General features: G+C 40.7%; 3 protein-coding genes across 3 annotated transcripts; all 3 read right to left on the bottom strand.

Moving 5' to 3' along the window:
• Positions 1 to 3985: 3985 nt before the first annotated feature.
• On the bottom strand, positions 3986 to 5838 carry LOC138002483 (uncharacterized). The gene is made up of 2 exons (XM_068848519.1): positions 5027 to 5838; positions 3986 to 4883 (listed from the first exon to the last, which is right to left on the bottom strand). The coding sequence occupies exons 1-2, from the start codon at positions 5836 to 5838 to the stop codon at positions 3986 to 3988; spliced, it is 1710 nt and encodes a 569-aa protein (XP_068704620.1).
• Positions 5839 to 7690: 1852 nt separating this feature from the next.
• LOC138002482 (uncharacterized) lies at positions 7691 to 8575 on the bottom strand. The gene has a single exon (XM_068848518.1). It carries the CDS (start codon positions 8573 to 8575, stop codon positions 7691 to 7693), a length of 885 nt encoding a protein of 294 aa, XP_068704619.1.
• Positions 8576 to 14174: 5599 nt separating this feature from the next.
• Positions 14175 to 15330, bottom strand: LOC138003056 (galanin receptor 2a-like). Its single transcript, XM_068849000.1, has one exon. It carries the CDS (start codon positions 15223 to 15225, stop codon positions 14185 to 14187), a length of 1041 nt encoding a protein of 346 aa, XP_068705101.1. The 5' UTR covers positions 15226 to 15330; the 3' UTR covers positions 14175 to 14184.
• Between the last annotated feature and the right edge of the window lie 2170 nt (positions 15331 to 17500).

Raw genomic sequence — 17500 nt, 5'->3', positions numbered from 1 at the left:
TTTCCTTAGACAAACCACCACCACACCAGTGGCGAGGAGCGTCGAAGTTGTGCTGGTCGGCGAGAGACGACGTCGACCTGTACCATTTTTCCCCGGGTGAGAGAGTTAATCCATAAATCCTATAGAACGAAAAATGGTTCCGAGTCCCAGCACTAACCGCCACTGTCGATGCGCGCAAACGAACTGAAATGGATTTGTGTTCCCCACAAAATTCATCTCGCCCCTAAATATGGTCATTCAATAAAAAATTAACTTTTTTTTCTGCTTAACGTAAGTTCACAGTACAATCTGATCGATCCTGAATGCTTTAACACTTTTCTGAATACGAAACACCTTTTGTGTTATGTTTTTAGCCTCTGTTGATGGATATCTACACCGTCAGGAGACGTCCAGCCGAGAATTCCTGAGTCGGCTTAAGCTCCTCATGATCACCACAGTTTGCGACATCATTTCCAGGGTCTCTCTTCTCCTCTCCAAATGGAGAGATCCTGGGAACGAGGTTACACAGTTAGAGGAGCAACCCATTCTCTAGAGTTGAAACCAATCCACGGATATGAATTTTATTTCCTTATTTTCTCTGCTACTACAACTCTTGGGACACAGTGTCCTAAATTAACAATAGTAAATTAAAAGCAAATTAGGAATTAACAATAATAATTAATAGAAGAGATCATACTGAGATGAACAACTAAAAGCAGCTTCCAGCAACCGTTGAGCAAGAACTTCAACTCGCATTCAACCAGCTTCCAATGGGTCTAGGTACTTCTTGAGCACATGGTGCACCAAACCCAAGAGACCATAATTATTGCCACTTGTAGCCACTGCTGACCGGAAGAAAATCCTGTCAGGTCATCCCTTCCAATTGGCACCCTCCCAATGGAGTTGATACTTCAGTTCGCAGCCCAGTGCAGCACAAATCAAGTCGTCATGGGTTCGAGCCCTTTTGAAGCCTGGCCCCAGTTGTTCAAACGATGGATAGCGCTATCCGCTGGATAAATCACTATCCAGTGGATACGTAATATCGAATTCAATTGCGCTATCCATTGGATAGTAATTTATCCGGTGGATAGCATTATCCACCTTTCGAACAACTGGGGCCTGGATTTTTTCAAGCCTGCTGGGAACTGCTTAACTTCATCGTCTAACTGCGCTGATCTTTCCCACTTTCATTTCATGGAGTGTACTTGACAGCAAAAGAATGATTCACTCATTTCAAATAACGTTTTCACATTTACATGTAGTCAACTCTACATATTTGACTATCAAAAAGGATTTTTACATATTGCTTGTAAACTAAGAATTAGAGTAAAACTATTAATTTTTACAATATTTCAAATACTGTATAAAATTAAAAAACATTCAACCAATGTAAAACAAATGTAAAATGCTCTGTTTATAGTGGAAGTGCACTTTTATATAGCTCTTAGGCTTAAGTTCACAGGCAACCCCACTTTTAACAATTTGAAAGAAACAAAATAATTATGATGTATTGCTTTGTACTAATAATATGGCAATAAAGAAGCCTATTTATTCCTTGTAACAAAAAAATCTTCAAATCTTGATAGAATTTAGAATTTGTTGATTGGAACGATTGTAACAAATAACTGTCCCACACCAAGTAATAATTATGCTCTTTAAAATCCTAAGAATCTGCAAGGCTCTTCTGATAAGAAGCCAGGTTCTGATTTTTTTTTGCAACTGCTTACTTAAGTTGCTCTCTTGTATTAACTCTCTGGTATTATTGGGAAAATGATCGTACCAGTGTGAAACAAACTATTTAAAGTACATCTTTTTGCTGTTACCACGCTCATTAACTGCATTTGGCAAAGACCTTGATAATTTACTTTGTCAGGGTAATACCAAACGTTCTAATGAATATGACTGGTTATGTGCAAGTAAACTTACATTGAGCCAGGGTAAAACTATATGCATGATTTTTCCAGTCAAGACAAAAGTTAAACTTTTTCCTTCAGAGGGAGAGTATTACGGTAGTGCACATGTACTAGCCATAGTGAATGTCAACATTTGTGAGCCAATTGGAAGCAACGTTACAACAATATTTATTAATGTGGAAAATTTGCACGTACATTTGATCAAACGCAATAATTATTGTTTAATAGTCGAGAAATTTCTACACGTACGTGTGAATTGTCCACATGAATGAAGTAATAATAAATGATATTAGTTATAGTTGATATGTATTACTCTTTTTTCTAGTCTCATTTCACATATGTTTCTATGCTGTGGGGATATATACTTGTTATGATCCTATTTATGTTGTAAGACTTCAAAATAAGGTAAATGACAGACCAACACTTCTACGCTGTCTTTAGTACCGCTTTTCAGCAAATTTACATTCCCTTACTGGGATGAATATTTTCGTTTGTACTTTTGGAACCATCTGTCACTTTTTATCCACTCTAGGGCTCTAAAGCCTCAAAATAACTGGTTTACTGTGCTCTCTTGAGACACACACACACCCTCTCTCTATCAAAATTCGTTTCTCTTACATACTCTACCTGTAATACATGTTAAAATATTGGGGATTGGTACTGGCAAAGATGGCGGCCACAAATCATTCAGTTCTGAGATACATCCTTTTTAGCATTAAAGTATAGGGTTATACCAAATTATCAAGGAAAGAGAATCTCACATTAACTGGATTTACTGGTGACCTGTATCTTGATAGAATGTAGCCCAATCAGAGGGAATATACCAGTAAGATTTTGACAGATCTGGAAGAGGTGCACGGACTTGAATGTTTAATCATTGATCCTACCCACATTTTTTCATACAAACTCAACAGGGACATTGATAGATGCTATTCTAACAAACAACCCAGACTTGTTCGAACAAAACGGAGTGGTTTTTCCAGAAAAATTAATAGCGATCCTGGTCTATGGCCTGATGAGAGAACAGTCCACCAACACCAAAGCAAAATCATTACTTTTCGAAGTACAAATACACTGGATGTGAAAAAGTTAAATGAAGACTTGAAACAGCTCCTTCGCACGTCTGTGAAATTTTTCGATGATATAAATGACAAAGATTTCATCTGCAAGACGCTATTTCAAAAAACACTAGACAAGCATCTTCCAAAGAAGCAAATGAAAGTTAGATAAAAAAGATGTTCCTTTCATGACTCAGGAATGGAAAGAAGCTATCAAGAAAAAGAGAAAATATGCTAAGCTCTTTGGAAGAAACAGAACTGTGGAAAAGTTTGAACTGAAGAGGAAATGGAGAAATATAGCCACCTCAAGTTGATGCAAGGACATCAGGCAGTACTGGTCACCAGTGTGATCTTCTTACGACTACAAAACTCCAGCGATAAAAATTCAAACACGCTTTAGTCTTTATTCAACTGCCTATGACGGTGCGAACTCAACCCATGCGGTGAAAGCGAAAAGCGGTTATGACTAGAAAACAAACAGATACATAAATTACTTAGTAAAATGAACTAATCGTAAACAGAAACTCGACGAAAAGATACACTTACATTTGTTAGGAGCTGGTAACTGAATATTGACTGCTTGAAGCGAAGAAAGTAACACACTGCAGAAAGCGAAACTACAAGAACTACTCACAAGCGAAAATGACTGATCGAGAACCCTAGAAATGACTAAATTAAGCCTTAAATACCTCTAAGAGAACGAATAAATTAAGCACTAAATTCCTGATTAAAAAGACTGACAACTGCATTCCTAAGAGAGGAATGCAACCCCGCTAATGAGCAGGCGTTTGGATCTATCACCGGCTCCTAAGTGTGAGACAGCTTAAGTCGAGTCACTTACATGAAACAGATCTAAACAGAAACTACGCGTGCCAGTCCATAGGAGCGTTAAGTACAGTTTTGCATTATACTAAGTGCACACTAAGAAACTTATCCCCGGCGGAAAATATTGAACTAGAAATTTAAAACAACGTTTTCAATCTGGAAATTGAGTCTTAAGTCAAACAAGGTTCAAAATTGGCATCTTGGATCACTTCATTCGTCTCCTTCAACCAGAAGGCAGAGTTTATCAATAGGTCTTTCAAAAACACCTGATTTCATGCTCACTTTCGCACGGCGAACAAATCCTCTCTTGTCGGGGAACACCTCAACGATTTTCCCTAAAGGCCACGAATTACGGTGTGAAAGAGGACGAACCCATTTTTGACGAATCTGTAAAAGGGGAAGAAATTCCTTGCACCATCTTCTCCAAAACACATCCGCGAGATACTGCACTTGCCTCCAACGGCGTCTTGAAAGTAGATCTTTGTGCTGGAATAGACCAGGAAGCAAGGGGGCTTCAGATTTTAGTAAAAGCAAATGATTAGGAGTCAAGGCCTCCAAGTCGCAGGGGTCGCTGGATACGGCCGAGATGGGTCGACTGTTAAGGATGCTCTCGACCTCGCATATTACCGTGGGTAGACTTTCATCATCCGTTATTTGTTCCCTCAGTAAGGACCGAAGAATCTTCCTGATGGTTCGTATGCATCTTTCCCAGATACCTCCAAAATGGGAACCGTAAGGGGGGCTGAAGGTCCACTTGATATTTTTCTGGAAAAGAGAATTGTGGATTTTCTCTTGGTTCCACTCTGAAATAGCATCGCGGAGCTCTCGCTCACCACTTGTGAAATTGGTGCCATTGTCTGAATAGATTTCCCTTACTTGACCTCTTCTCGCAATAAATCTTCGAAGAGCCAACAGAAAGGAGTCCGTGTCGAGGCTGAAAGCAACTTCTATATGCACAGCGCGGATAGCTAAGCAGGTGAAAATTACACCGTATCTCTTAACGAGACTACGACCACGACGAACTTGGAAGGGACCAAAGAAATCTAAGCCAACTGACGTGAACGGGTCTGTCAGGTCGAACGCGATCTTCTGGCAAGTCAGCCATTTTCTGTCGACAAAGAGATGCTTGTGAACGTCGGCATATGACGCACTTTGCGAGAACACTCTTTACGGCTGAACTTCCCCGAGTTATCCAAAATCTTTCGCGGATGAGGGACAAAACATGCTTTCTTCCAGAATGGCCACACTGACCCATAACCGATTTCAGATGCATCAGCAAAATGATGTAGCTGACTGGACGTAATGACACCAAAACCATCTGGCTTCAGGCAGCGTTCGACAGATAATTTAGACAATTTGGGTAAATCTGCCAACCATTTTTCCCCAGAAACCTCGTACTTTGAGGGGATCGCATCATCCCATCCTAGCTTCTCCCGGCATAAATCTTGAAGCAAGCGTTTGGCTGGCAACACGAACGGTGCAGCGAGATCAAGAGGATCATAAACTGAACTCACAACCGAAAGGATACTTCTTCGTGTGGGTGGACGATGTTTCAGGTCTATCTTGAACCCAAAAGTATCCGTTTCTGTGCACCATCGAACTCCAAGGGCTCTTTCGAATGGTAGATTTTCTTTACTAAGGCCCAAGTTCTTTACTTCTTTGGCGCGCTCGGCTTCAGGGATGGCATCAAGGACTCTGCGACTATTACTAACCCATTTGGTCAGATGAAATCCACCTCTTGACAGCAAACATTTCAAATCACTTGCGTGTTGTAAAGCTTCTTCAGTTGATGGTAAAGATTTCAGGCAATCGTCTACATAAAAGTTCTTGTTAACCGAGCTTACAACTTCCCTTGGAAAGTGGTCGCTGTTGTCCTCTGCCGTCTTTCGCAGGGCAAAGTTGGAACATGCTGGAGATGAATCTGCTCCCAACAAATGCACAACCATCTGATACTCTTCGAGATTTTCGTCCAGGTTACCCTCAGGCAACCACAGGAAACGGAGAAAGGTTCGGTCTTCTTCGGCTACTCTAACCTGGTAAAACATCGCTTCAATATCCGCCATAATAAATAATAATAATAAATAAATATTTATATAGCGCCTATACTTTTCAGTGCTAAGCGCTTTACAATGCTTCAAGGGTTAAAAAATAAAAATCCTAAAATCATTACATATAAAATACATAATCACCAAATTACAGAGAATACTAAGATAATTCATAAACTCGCTTAAACAGAAAGGTCTTCAATTTAGATTTAAACTTATTTACATCATCAATTGATCTGATGTCAATAGGCAAATCGTTCCAGAGTATAGGGGCAATGACTGAAAAAGCCCTTAAACCGTATGTCTTTAAGCTATAGGGTTCAATGACAAGACGCCACTTGTCTGAAGCTGAACGAAGGTACCTCGCAGGTTCATAAACATGGATTAGGTCAACCAAATAATCAGGAGCTAAATTGTTAAGTATCTTAAAACTAATAAGATTAATCTTTAAGATTATTCTTTGCTCCACCAGTAACCAGTGCAACTCCTTTAGAGTATCACTTATGTGATTAAACTTACTGATTGCTACCCTTTCTTGGCCAAACCTCATCAATACACCGAACAACGTGTTCGTTAAGTCTGGGCCCTTGAGCAATAGATCATTGCGCGACTTTCCCTGAAACTTCGCAGAACAGTCGAAAACGACTCGTATTTTACTAGGCTTGCGAGGATGGTAGATGCTGTGGTGCGGGATCTACCACTTTACACAGTTTAACGCTTGCGTGTGCATGGGAACTTTACGGGCGTAGCCCTTCTCTAGAATCTCAGCCATAAAGACCTTGCAGTCAGCATACAGGTTCTTGTTACCATGGAGCTTCCGCTTCAGCCATAGCACTCGCTGTTCAGCTTGTACCCAATTGTTCGGCACCGCGACTTCACGATCTCTGAATGGCAAAGCCATCTCGTAATGACCTTCTTTCAGAACTGCCGTACTATTTAGCATCCTTAAGAAACGCAGCTCCTCTTGGGACATCTCAGGTTTATCATCTGCACTGGATTCGGGGAAATCACCATTGTAGTAGTCCTTCAGCATCTGGTTGAGATCGTGATCAGCCTTAGAAAAGAAACTGGATATGCGTGAGCGGTGGCTACGACACCCTAAGGGACCATTCACAACCCAACCTACAATTGTACGGGACGCGTAAGGGCCGCCATCTTGACAATGCCTCACTTCTAGAGGATCGAGGATCTGCGGGACGTCACTGGCTATTAGGAGGCCGACTTCTGCTTCTACATCCGGCAAATACACTCCACTCAAATGTGGCCATTTGTCAACATCAACCTGGTTTGGGATATCCTCCTTTGATACGGGAATCTCGGGTCTTGTGTACAAGGGAGGCAATTTGACAAACACGTTCTCCTCCAGGTCGGAAATAGCCAGATCTTGCAGAACGAAACTGTCAATGAGGCTGTTCTTTCTGTCCAACGTTGTTAAAGAAATCAAAGTTCTTTGGCCATTTACTCCTAATTGTCTCATTAGGGCTTCAGTACAAAACGTGGAAGAACTGCCGCTATCCAAGAAGGCGTAAGTGATTACAGGTGTCCTATTTCCTTTAGGCCATACTTTAACTGGAACAATGGCCATAGCTGTCCTCGAGGTGTCTGTCCCAACAAAGGGACTAATTCTTCCGCCTGTATTGACCATAGCACTTTGAACACGCAGAACCTCCTCGCGAGACGAAGTACTTGCTGTGGCATTGTTAGCTTCTGGGCAACGTGCAACAGAATTCGTGTGGAGAACTGTTGGATGTTTTCGTGTGCAATTGACAATTGCACACGTTTTCCGCTTCGGACAATTCCTTGCTATGTGCTCAGTGGACAAACAAACGAAGCAAAGACGCTTAGACTTTATAAACTCGATTCGTTCCCCCTAGGGGCGACTCCTAAGAGATTTGCAGCTCTCCAGGGCGTGATGATCGTTGCAATAAAGGCAAGAGACTTCTTCTACTGTAGGTAAGTCTGAACTTGGCAATTCCCTGGTGGCAGGTGAGGTCAGGCAATTGTTAACATGCGAAGCAAAACTACGTCTTTCTTTCGTTTTCTCGTGGGATCCTTTATTCAAGAGACCTCGACGTGTATCGGGTCTAGGCCTAGAGTCTTCGACAATCTTCCCGAAGAGAGGGTTGGTCGCTACGCGAGCTTCATGGTCGACAAACTCAGCGAGGTCATTAAACCGGATAGCCCTTCCTTGATCCTCCATGATTTCATCTACCAAGCGCCGCCATCTTACTCTTAAACTGAACGGCAACTTCAGAGATAACTTCTTAATGGTTTCGGGTTGTTCAAGCTTGGTTAGGTTCCTACTACTCTCCATGGCATTCTTGCACCTCATTAGGAAAATGGCAAATCGACTTAGGGCTTGGCCATCCTCTACTTTCACATCGGGCAAATTCAATGCCTTGGTTTCATATGCAGCTACAACGTGGTAATTATCACCGAACTTCTTCCTGATCAGTCGTTGAGCTTCTTGATAACCATTTTCGGGTGGGAGATAATGGCACGATCGCACGAGCTCTCTCACATCTCCACTAGTAAACTGCTCAAGGTAATAGAGCCTTTCGCTACTGCTTGACGTCTTGGACTCGATTATACTCTCAAACGCTCTTACGAAGGGTTCATTTTCCATAGGGTCTCCGTTGAAGATAGGGACACGAGGCTGAGGGAGAGAACTTTTCTTCTGTTGTATTGCCAGCATCTCCACAATTTTATTTTGTTGCTGTTGCAGAGCGTTCTGTTGCTGATGGAGTCCTAACATTTCGTGAAAAGCCCTTTCGCTTGGCGAAGAAAGCACTTCGGAGGACTTTGAAATAGCCCTTTCGTTGTTAATAGGCAAGGGGGGATGGTGCCACTCTTCTTCTTAAGCGTTCTTCTTCCAGTTAAAGGTGAAACTTCTGTTTCTCTAGTAGCTGTCTCTTCTGAAGAACCGCCTCTTCCGCTTTTAACTCTGCTACACGTGCAACTTCTTTAGCTCTGGCCACGGACAGTGAAGATACATTACTTCCACGCGAACCACTGCGAGAAGAACGATGAGATTTTCTACTAGAAAGTCTGGAGGCTGAGGTTCTCGACACGATCTGACTTGCAGAGTCTTCTGGTTGCAACTGAGAGTCTAAACGCGCCACTTCCTCAGTTCTTTTAATCCAACCTTGAACTTCGTGGATAAAGTCATCCTTTCGAACAGACTCACGTTCGAAAGATTCATGGCACCTCAAAATGCTCGACTCGTCAGACAGGTACGACATATATACAACATGAGCTTCCTAGAAAGCAGCGAATGCAGCGACAAACTCTGACATTTTCTCTTTAACGCGAGAGGCGTTCCCTTCGCGGGACAGCAACACTTGAATTTCATTCCTTTTAATTGTAACTACGGAGAGATATCCAGATCTGGAATTCTTCAGCCGCCGAAGGTCTTCGAGTGAAATAACTTGATCTAGTGCCGAGCTAGCAGCGCGAAAGACAACATCACCACCACCGGGACCATCTTCTTTCGCCGCCATCAAATCTCGGCAAACTCAGGACAAATTCTTAACGATGTGATCTTCTTACGACTACAAAACTCCAGCGATAAAAATTCAAACACGCTTTATTCTTCATTCAACTGCCTATGACGGCGCGAACTCAACCCATGCGGTGAAAGCGAAAAGCGGTTAAGACTAGAAAACAAACAGATACAAAAATTACTTAGTAAAATGAACTAATCGTAAACAGAAACTCGACGAAAAGATACACTGACATTTGTTAGGACTGGTAACTGAATATTGACTGCTTGAAGCGAAGAAAGTAACAAACTGCAGAAAGCGAAACTACAAGAACTACTCACAAGCGAAAATGACTGATCGAGAACCCTAGAAATGACTAAATTAAGCCTTAAATACCTCTAAGAAAACGAATAAATTAAGAATTAAATTCCTAATTAAAAGACTGACAACTGCATCCCTAAGAGAGAAATGCAACCCCGCTAATGAGCAGGCGTTTGGATCTAACATCATCAGTTTTAATTGTTTTAGAGATGCATCTTGCTCTGTATTGCATTTGTTGCCATAGATTTAGAAGATTTTTAATTTTGAATCTGATATCAAAAGTCGCATGATGCCTGGACTACCTATGAAAGAAGAGCAGAAACGAAAGAATTCGTTTTAGATTGTTTTGTTTTGTTTGGTTTTCTTTATTTGATTGCTCTTCGCCAAGGCTGAACAAAAAAAATCGTTAATTCATTGTTTAAGTAAGGCCAGTAAGAATAAATAACCCGGGAGCTCCGCTTTTAGGCTTGGCTAACTCTATATATTAGACGAAAGAGACAAGTGATCCTCGCACTTTGCTAGACAATTTACCCAAATGTCGCTTTATTCATAAGTCCTTCAGTGAGTGGCTTCATAGTTCAGTTGGTAGAACATTGCACCGGCATCGCAAAGGTCATGAGTTTAAATCCCGTTGAAAAGACCTAAATTTTTCAGCTGTTTTATAATTAGAAACAAAGTGCGAAGTCCACTACAGTTATGCATTGCACACCCTTACCTTGCATCATCAGCTTGGGTGAGCGCGCTTTCGCTCAATTTAGCAGGAGACCAAAAGTGGCTTAAAGTGGCCAAGAGGGCTTATTTCTTATTCGATACTGACTCACGAAATGAATCCGAGTTCTCCTTTGCAGGAGTCGAACCTACGATCTTGCGATTACTCTCGATTACTCTCCACGAGACAAAATTTTGCTCCTTTTTTGATCAATGCAACACATCTGGCCCCAGTTGTTCAAAAGATGGATATCGCTATCCACAGGATAAATCACTATCCATTGGATTGTGCAATTGATTTCGCTATTTCTTATCCACTGGAGAGTGATTTATCTGGTGGATAGCGCTATTCATTGTTTGAACAACTGGGGCCAGCTGATGTGGTACAAAGATTACCTCCAACGAAAGTTCGGGTTCACATTGCAACCAGGTTGACAGTAATTATAAGACATGGCTTGATGATACTCTGGTTTTGATCAATATTTTTAATATTGCTTAAAAAGTTACAGTGTCTTCATCAGGGGGACCCAAAGTTCGTAGGTGTTCTTATATGGTCCCAATTAATTTAAAAAGAAGGTAGAGCGGTTTTCAAATGAGACCAAAGTAATTGCTTTCGCCAAAAAAAGGACGGAGACAATCCAGCAAACCAATCCAAATTCGAAGTAATTACTCGTAGCCGACACAAAGCGCGGGAAAGTGTGCACGCGCGAGCCACGATTGGTTTTGGTGTCACTTCGGATTGGTTGAAAAAGTGGCGCGAAAAATTTAAACCAATCACTGAGTGAAGTAATCATAAACCAAAGTAATTCGCTAATTACTGTCGATACTCAATTGAAAATCGCTCTAACGATGCATTCAGTTATACGTCCAAATTCAGCTTCTAGCTCCAAGGAAACGTTTTGTCAGCCTGGGCCGATGGAATAAACTTTCTGCCTGATTGCAGAAGTTTTGACAAACTTAAAGTTAACCTAAACGGCTCAAATATTTTTCGTCTACTATATTAAATTTCCCACCAAAAGTAAACATGTTTTGCCATTTTTACCTCAAACTCTTTCGGGCATCTTTTATCTGCCGGGCAAGACGCGCAAAGTTATCAAAACTAGCAGTAATTTGGCCCACAAAATTTCCTTGAAACAGGAATGCAAAGCAGTTTGTGACGTAAAATCGAGAATAGACCCAGGCCTCCCACATCATGGTCGTGGGTCCAATTAAATTACTGCTTGTTCTTCCAAGTTTGCGTAGCTTGCACGGCACAGAAAAAGCGACATTCTGGGTGACAATGGTGACATATGTTTGCTTTGGATGGGAGATTTATATTAGGGACAAAAAAATATTTGAGTTTAGTTGCACTTTAAAATCAGATTTTAAGCCACCATGTTGCGAAGTGGAAAAATTTGAAGAAACTCACCCAAAGAAATCCCTCGTGAACAAATATACCCTTATCAATGTTTGCTTGCAAGCAGGCTGACTTGTTTGGGGCATCGAGGGAGTAATTTGGAGGTGGAGCCGCCAGGGAGCGAGTCTGGCCCCATTCATCTCGCCTGCTGGTAGCTCCGCCGCCAAATCACTCGTTCGATGTCCCAAACAAGTCAGCCTGCTCACTGACTATATAATTTCAATGTCATTATCGTCTTCATAGAATATAATGCAATTCTTTCCCGTTGGCGCCACGAAGAAGGAAGTCCTTCAATCATAGACTTCTTCTTCAATCATAGTTCTTCCGTCCGTGCCATCTCAAAAATTTCAAATACTAGAAATAGCCGATTAGAGAAATTGACCTTACTACGAATGCTTCCAAACTGCCCAGAGGTCGTTCTTCTCGGCTGTTGCCTCTGGGGGCTTATGTTCCATTCACACGCAACACCACCATTTCTACCCTGCGAACACAGACGTCAGGCAAACATTATCTGTGATGGCAGGTTACATCACCTCCGAGCTTACACAAAAGACTTCCTCAGCTTCCTCACTTCCATCAATCAATCAATCAATCAATCGATCAATAACTTTATTAATATGTCAGGTAGATCTAGCTTACATATACGTAAACTAATTGGGGACACCTAACTCTGAGTGAATTAAAAGTTAAGAAGAAATATATTAATCTGATCCAAAATACTAATTATTAGTAATAAGCGTTAAAATTCGCTGTGTTTTAAACTAGTTCCCTAAAAATATCTTGACATGTCAGTGTCCCATTTACCCATGTTTCCTTCAAACCAAAGGTTGAAGACTAATCCTCTCCCAGCCCACTATTTTCAATCCATGAATAAGAACCTAGATCCCATAATTCCCACTCAGCATTATTTTTTCTATCTCTAAGTGGACAACAAACGTTAACGCGAGTGTTATTTACATTTATTACGTGACTAGCTCCGTGAGCGGACAAGATGAACCAAATCCCGCGCTGTGATTGGCTACCCGAAAGGGCAAGATGGAGCTATCTCGCCCACACGGGATTTGTCGCTTGCTCCCGCGAGATCAAAGATCATTTTTTGGTGTTTTAAGTCATATAATAAATCCTTTATTGACCGAGCTTGTTCTGTCAAGATGGCTGGATATTGGCCTCGTTCTTTTTTTGCGTGTTTATGGAGCGAGACGAACTTGGCCAATATCCAGCCATCTTAACCTCACGCTTGGTCAATAACCCATATTTATAGACACTATAGCCTGCAAAGCAGGCGTACTTTTGTTTTAGTAAGAACTATTGGTCGACATCTTGGATAGCAAGACTAACACAGGCCTGAGGCCAGTCAAAAAAACTGCACTCAGTGAGAGGTGGACAGTATGAACGTCTCAATCCTCTACCGGCTGTGTGCTTTCAAAATGGCGGCTCATTACGAGCTTTAGACCGCCTGCTCTACTGGCTATTGACAAAATCGTGCATACACCTTTAGTAACATCGTGGAGTTTAAAATATCCAGTATTTTTTGTTAGGCTCTTTGCTTAAGACACTATCGCTCTGAACTAAACCCAGCAATTGAAATTGTTGTCAAACGTACAATAAGGCAAGAAGCGTTGATGCAGGAGTCCGATGAAGAACTATATAATTGAAATGCCTGTTGGATGATAAACGCCTTCTACGATTTTTCCTTCCGCTTTAATTGAAAGCTTCAAATGCCGGCCCACTTTAGTTTCACTGATTAAATATATTGGGGAAGGAATATTAATAATTTGTCACTATCATGATTTATGTTGAACGTTTTCACAGTCAAACTCAACTGAAGCCGGATTGAAACATAGAAAGTAGAAAGTTACATAAATTCATCACCGTTGATAAAGAAATCTCGGTGCCAGTGATGTTAGCCCACTAAATGCAAACTAAAACCTTCTTTACACATAAATTTGTACAATTTAATGACCTACCGTGATACGAAATTAACAAAAACTCATAAAAAAAACAGAAAAAGAAAAGAAAAAGCAAAAAACTTTTAAATACCCAATACATATTAAATGAAAAGTGTTACAATTGAACCCACTGGGAACTCGGAAAAATCCGAGCCCCAGATGGGATTCGAACCCACGAATCGCGGGTTCGAATCCCATCTGGGGCTCGGATTTTTCCAAGTTCCCAGTGGGTTCAATTGTAACACCTTTCATTTAATATGTGTTAAACATTCTCTCAAATACCCAATAATAAACAAAATTATGTCTTGTTTCCTGTGTATCGGTTGGAAGGCAAATAAGCTCTAGGTGCTTTACAATTGAAGTTCTTCTTTTGTGCGGGTACGTGGGTAGGAAATATTGACCAATCTAAAAAATCCTTCGTGTCTTTTTTTGTTGAAGAGGCTGTCATGCATGATCATACCTTCAAATGAAACAAACTAACTTCGAATTAATAAATACTTCGCAAGTCTTAAACATCTAATCCAGATTCAGGATTGTCGCGGTTGCGCACAACATGTACAGATGCGAATCTACTGGAGTGGATGGCAGTGTGTTTGGTGAAAACTGCCTTGAAACCATCCCGGTAATTTGAGCTGCGGAACGCGTAAAGAACTGGGTTTAAGCAGGAACTGCAGTACATCAAAAACTCAAACACACGTAAGAGAAGAGACAGCGTTTCCTGGTTAGAGATAAGTTTGCGGCGGTGTTCCAGCGCGATGTATAGAAAAAAGGCGCAGTACGGAATAAAACAAACGTAAAACGCAACTGTTACGCTTATTAAGAGTTTAGCTAGCCGCTGTTTGGTACGATCATCTCCATTGCCCGACGGCGCCTCCGCACAGACAGTGTGGCCTAAAAACAACCCTCGGATGATCTGGAAATAACAGTACGCAAAAACGACAAACGGTACGAAACCCCAAAATACAACAGTACAAATAACATGAGTGCGAAGTGAAGAAGCTAACTCCAAACTGAATGGACATACGCACCTTCCATATCGTTGACTGTACTTGCTTTCTGAAAAATTCGGAAAGCTTATTGAGATCGCTCCGATCCAAATAAAAAAGACAACGTATTTAACATGTTCAATGGTTAGTCGAAGTTCCGTCCTCATGGGCTTCATCAGTGCGTGGTAGCGTTCTATGGCCAGAACGGAGAGTGTTAGGACAGAGCTGGCTATTGCCACAGTTATGATAGCATTGCCTGTGAACATTTTGCAAATATAATCGCCAGTTTTTCCTGAAGGATGTATGGGGTAAAAAACAAAGCTGTAGGTTCTTGGGCACCAAAGTAGAATGACAATATCGCTGACAGCTAAGTTGACGAGAAGAATATTTGTGGTCGTGTGCATACTTTTTGTTTTGCGAACCACAGTTATAACGAGACAGTTTCCTGTAAACCCGACAATTAACAGCAACGAATACAGAACAGCAAAAACCACGTGTACTCGCTCGATCGTATACTTTTTAAAGTCTCGAAAACTGTTCAAATCCGTTTCGTTAACCGACATGATTTCCGTTTTGAGCCCGTGTAGAAACGTCGCGAAGAGATCAATTTAATGTTTTGTTTTGCTTTTTTTTTTTGTAACTTCTTCGGTTTTCCACTTCGAGATCCAGCGTCTAACCAGAACCAAACTGAAGAGTTAATAACCGTCATACATCCTCTCTATACTCCTTCTCTTTCACAACTGACTTATGAAACTCAAATGGAGCGAATATTTGCTTGCTATGTCACTTGTCATTTGGCCGACTTTTTTCTTCTCGTTCGATAAGAAGATTCTCAGCTCCTAAACGGTCAGAATACAAATTTTGTAGAACTCTGTGGGAGATCTTCATTAAACAGATTGATTGAGTTGGTAAATCGCAATGGTAATTATCAGGTAGACCTTGCTTGTAAGCTGCATTTAACAATCTCATTTGACTAAAGTTTCATTTCTTCTGCTTTTTTCCTACTTTCGCCAATTTAAGTGACGGATGTCACAAAACATTTGAAATTGTCTCTTGTCAAATTTGACCGACTTTAAGACAGCAGTTTACAAAGAGGCACGTATTTAAATGTGTGTACCTCGAGTTACTACACTGGCTTCTCATTTACTAGGAATGGCTTGGATAAAAAGTATAATGGGCGTTAAAGATATACCACAAAAGCAAAGAGGGAAAAAATGAGCCATTCCAATCTTGCTTCTTCAAAAGCAATTTTTTTCACAAAATTAATAACGCCTAAAATTGTTCTATTACAGACAAAAGAAAGGAATTAATTGCCTGAATCATCGTAAACTAAAATGAAAAACTATAACAGTTGACAGTTTGCATTGAACAAAGAAAGGCAATTTTCTCGAACCTGAAAAAAAGAAAGTTTCAGCTCTTTGCAAGCTTCGTTTTCTCTAGGGGGGGGGGGGGGGGGGGGATAAGCCAATCACAATGCTCGATTCCAAGCATTGCGATTGGTTGGTTCTTCCGCTTCTGCTCGCGACTCCAACAATCTACAGTTTTCCCTGAATCATAAGTGACAGAGTCATAAGCGGAGTCGGAAGAAAATGAGAACGTTCTAATTCTTCCGACTTCGGTTCCGTCGAGCTTATGACTCCGCTTATTAAGAGTCCGATCTTTACTAGGTTTTACTAGGTTTTTACTAGGTCATAAGAGCTCTTCCGACTACGACTCCGACGCTAGTGAAAACCAGCCTTAATTTTATGCCCTCTGTTCAATACTCACATTCTCCTAAACGGTCACTGTACAGATTAGTATTAGGAAATCTTTCATGAAAATTGAGGTTGAGATATTTGCACATGATGACAAGTTTTGTTGACTTGAATGAATTCCATTTTTTTTTTTTGGAAGAGTAAGAAAACGGAAGCAAATCATCAAATGATCTTGATTTCGGTTATTGACTAGGACATTTCCTAAGAACACCTTGTTTTATTGCAGTTTGTTCACGTTTGCCTTAAATCAAAATCAAATTTAATACTCTTTATAGTCACTAAAGAGCTGTGGCTTATTCATGGCTCAGTTATGATCGCTTTGATAAATCGCAGAACTCGTGCGCTGATATCCTGTTAAAGCCGCCTAAATATTTCAGGTCTCAAAAATCATGCAAGTCCTATTTTGCTTCGTAAAATGCAATGTTGATGATGTCCAAACTTGCTCTACTACGAACAAAAGAGAGGAATAAATTGCACGTGTTTATTTCCACTGAAATGACAAACTAGCTAGCATCTGACAATCCGTATCGACAACATGAGGAGCTTAACTTGGGTCAGGAATGTGGGTCCCCGCTGTTTAGGTAAAAAAAAAATTACCTAAATCTCAATGGGAGTTGTAACAAGACTCACACTAAAAAAGCAGAGCGAGAGATAAAGGGAGAGAGAGGTGTTAATCTCGACACATTTGTTGGGCCGACTTCTTCATAAAGTTTTTATGACGACAAATATCTCAAATTACTTTAAATTAATTTTGAGTGAAGCGTAAAAATAGTCCAGAGGCACAATAAATCAATTTGAAATATTTTCTAAAACACGGTTTGCAACGGCCAGCATCATGCAATTAAAAAATGGAAAATTATTTCTTTATTCTCTTTATTTCAAGTTAATTTAAACACAGGCAAATTATGTCTTAACTTTCAGGCTACCAAGATGCAACTTGTTTTGCCTGACATACACTTTTCTCAACAGCAACGGTGAATTGGTTCTTTTCTGATTTTAAAGCAATCCATTTTTAAGTTTTATACTTATGGAACTCGATAACTGAGAAATAAAACTTAACAGCTATTACACCTTCGAACAACTG

Source organism: Montipora foliosa, chromosome 5, assembly GCF_036669935.1.
Source record: "Montipora foliosa isolate CH-2021 chromosome 5, ASM3666993v2, whole genome shotgun sequence".
In the NCBI taxonomy this organism is placed as follows: domain Eukaryota; kingdom Metazoa; phylum Cnidaria; class Anthozoa; order Scleractinia; family Acroporidae; genus Montipora; species Montipora foliosa.
The sequence above is the reverse complement of the archived record's forward strand: the minus strand, read 5'-3'. Positions and strand labels throughout refer to the sequence as shown.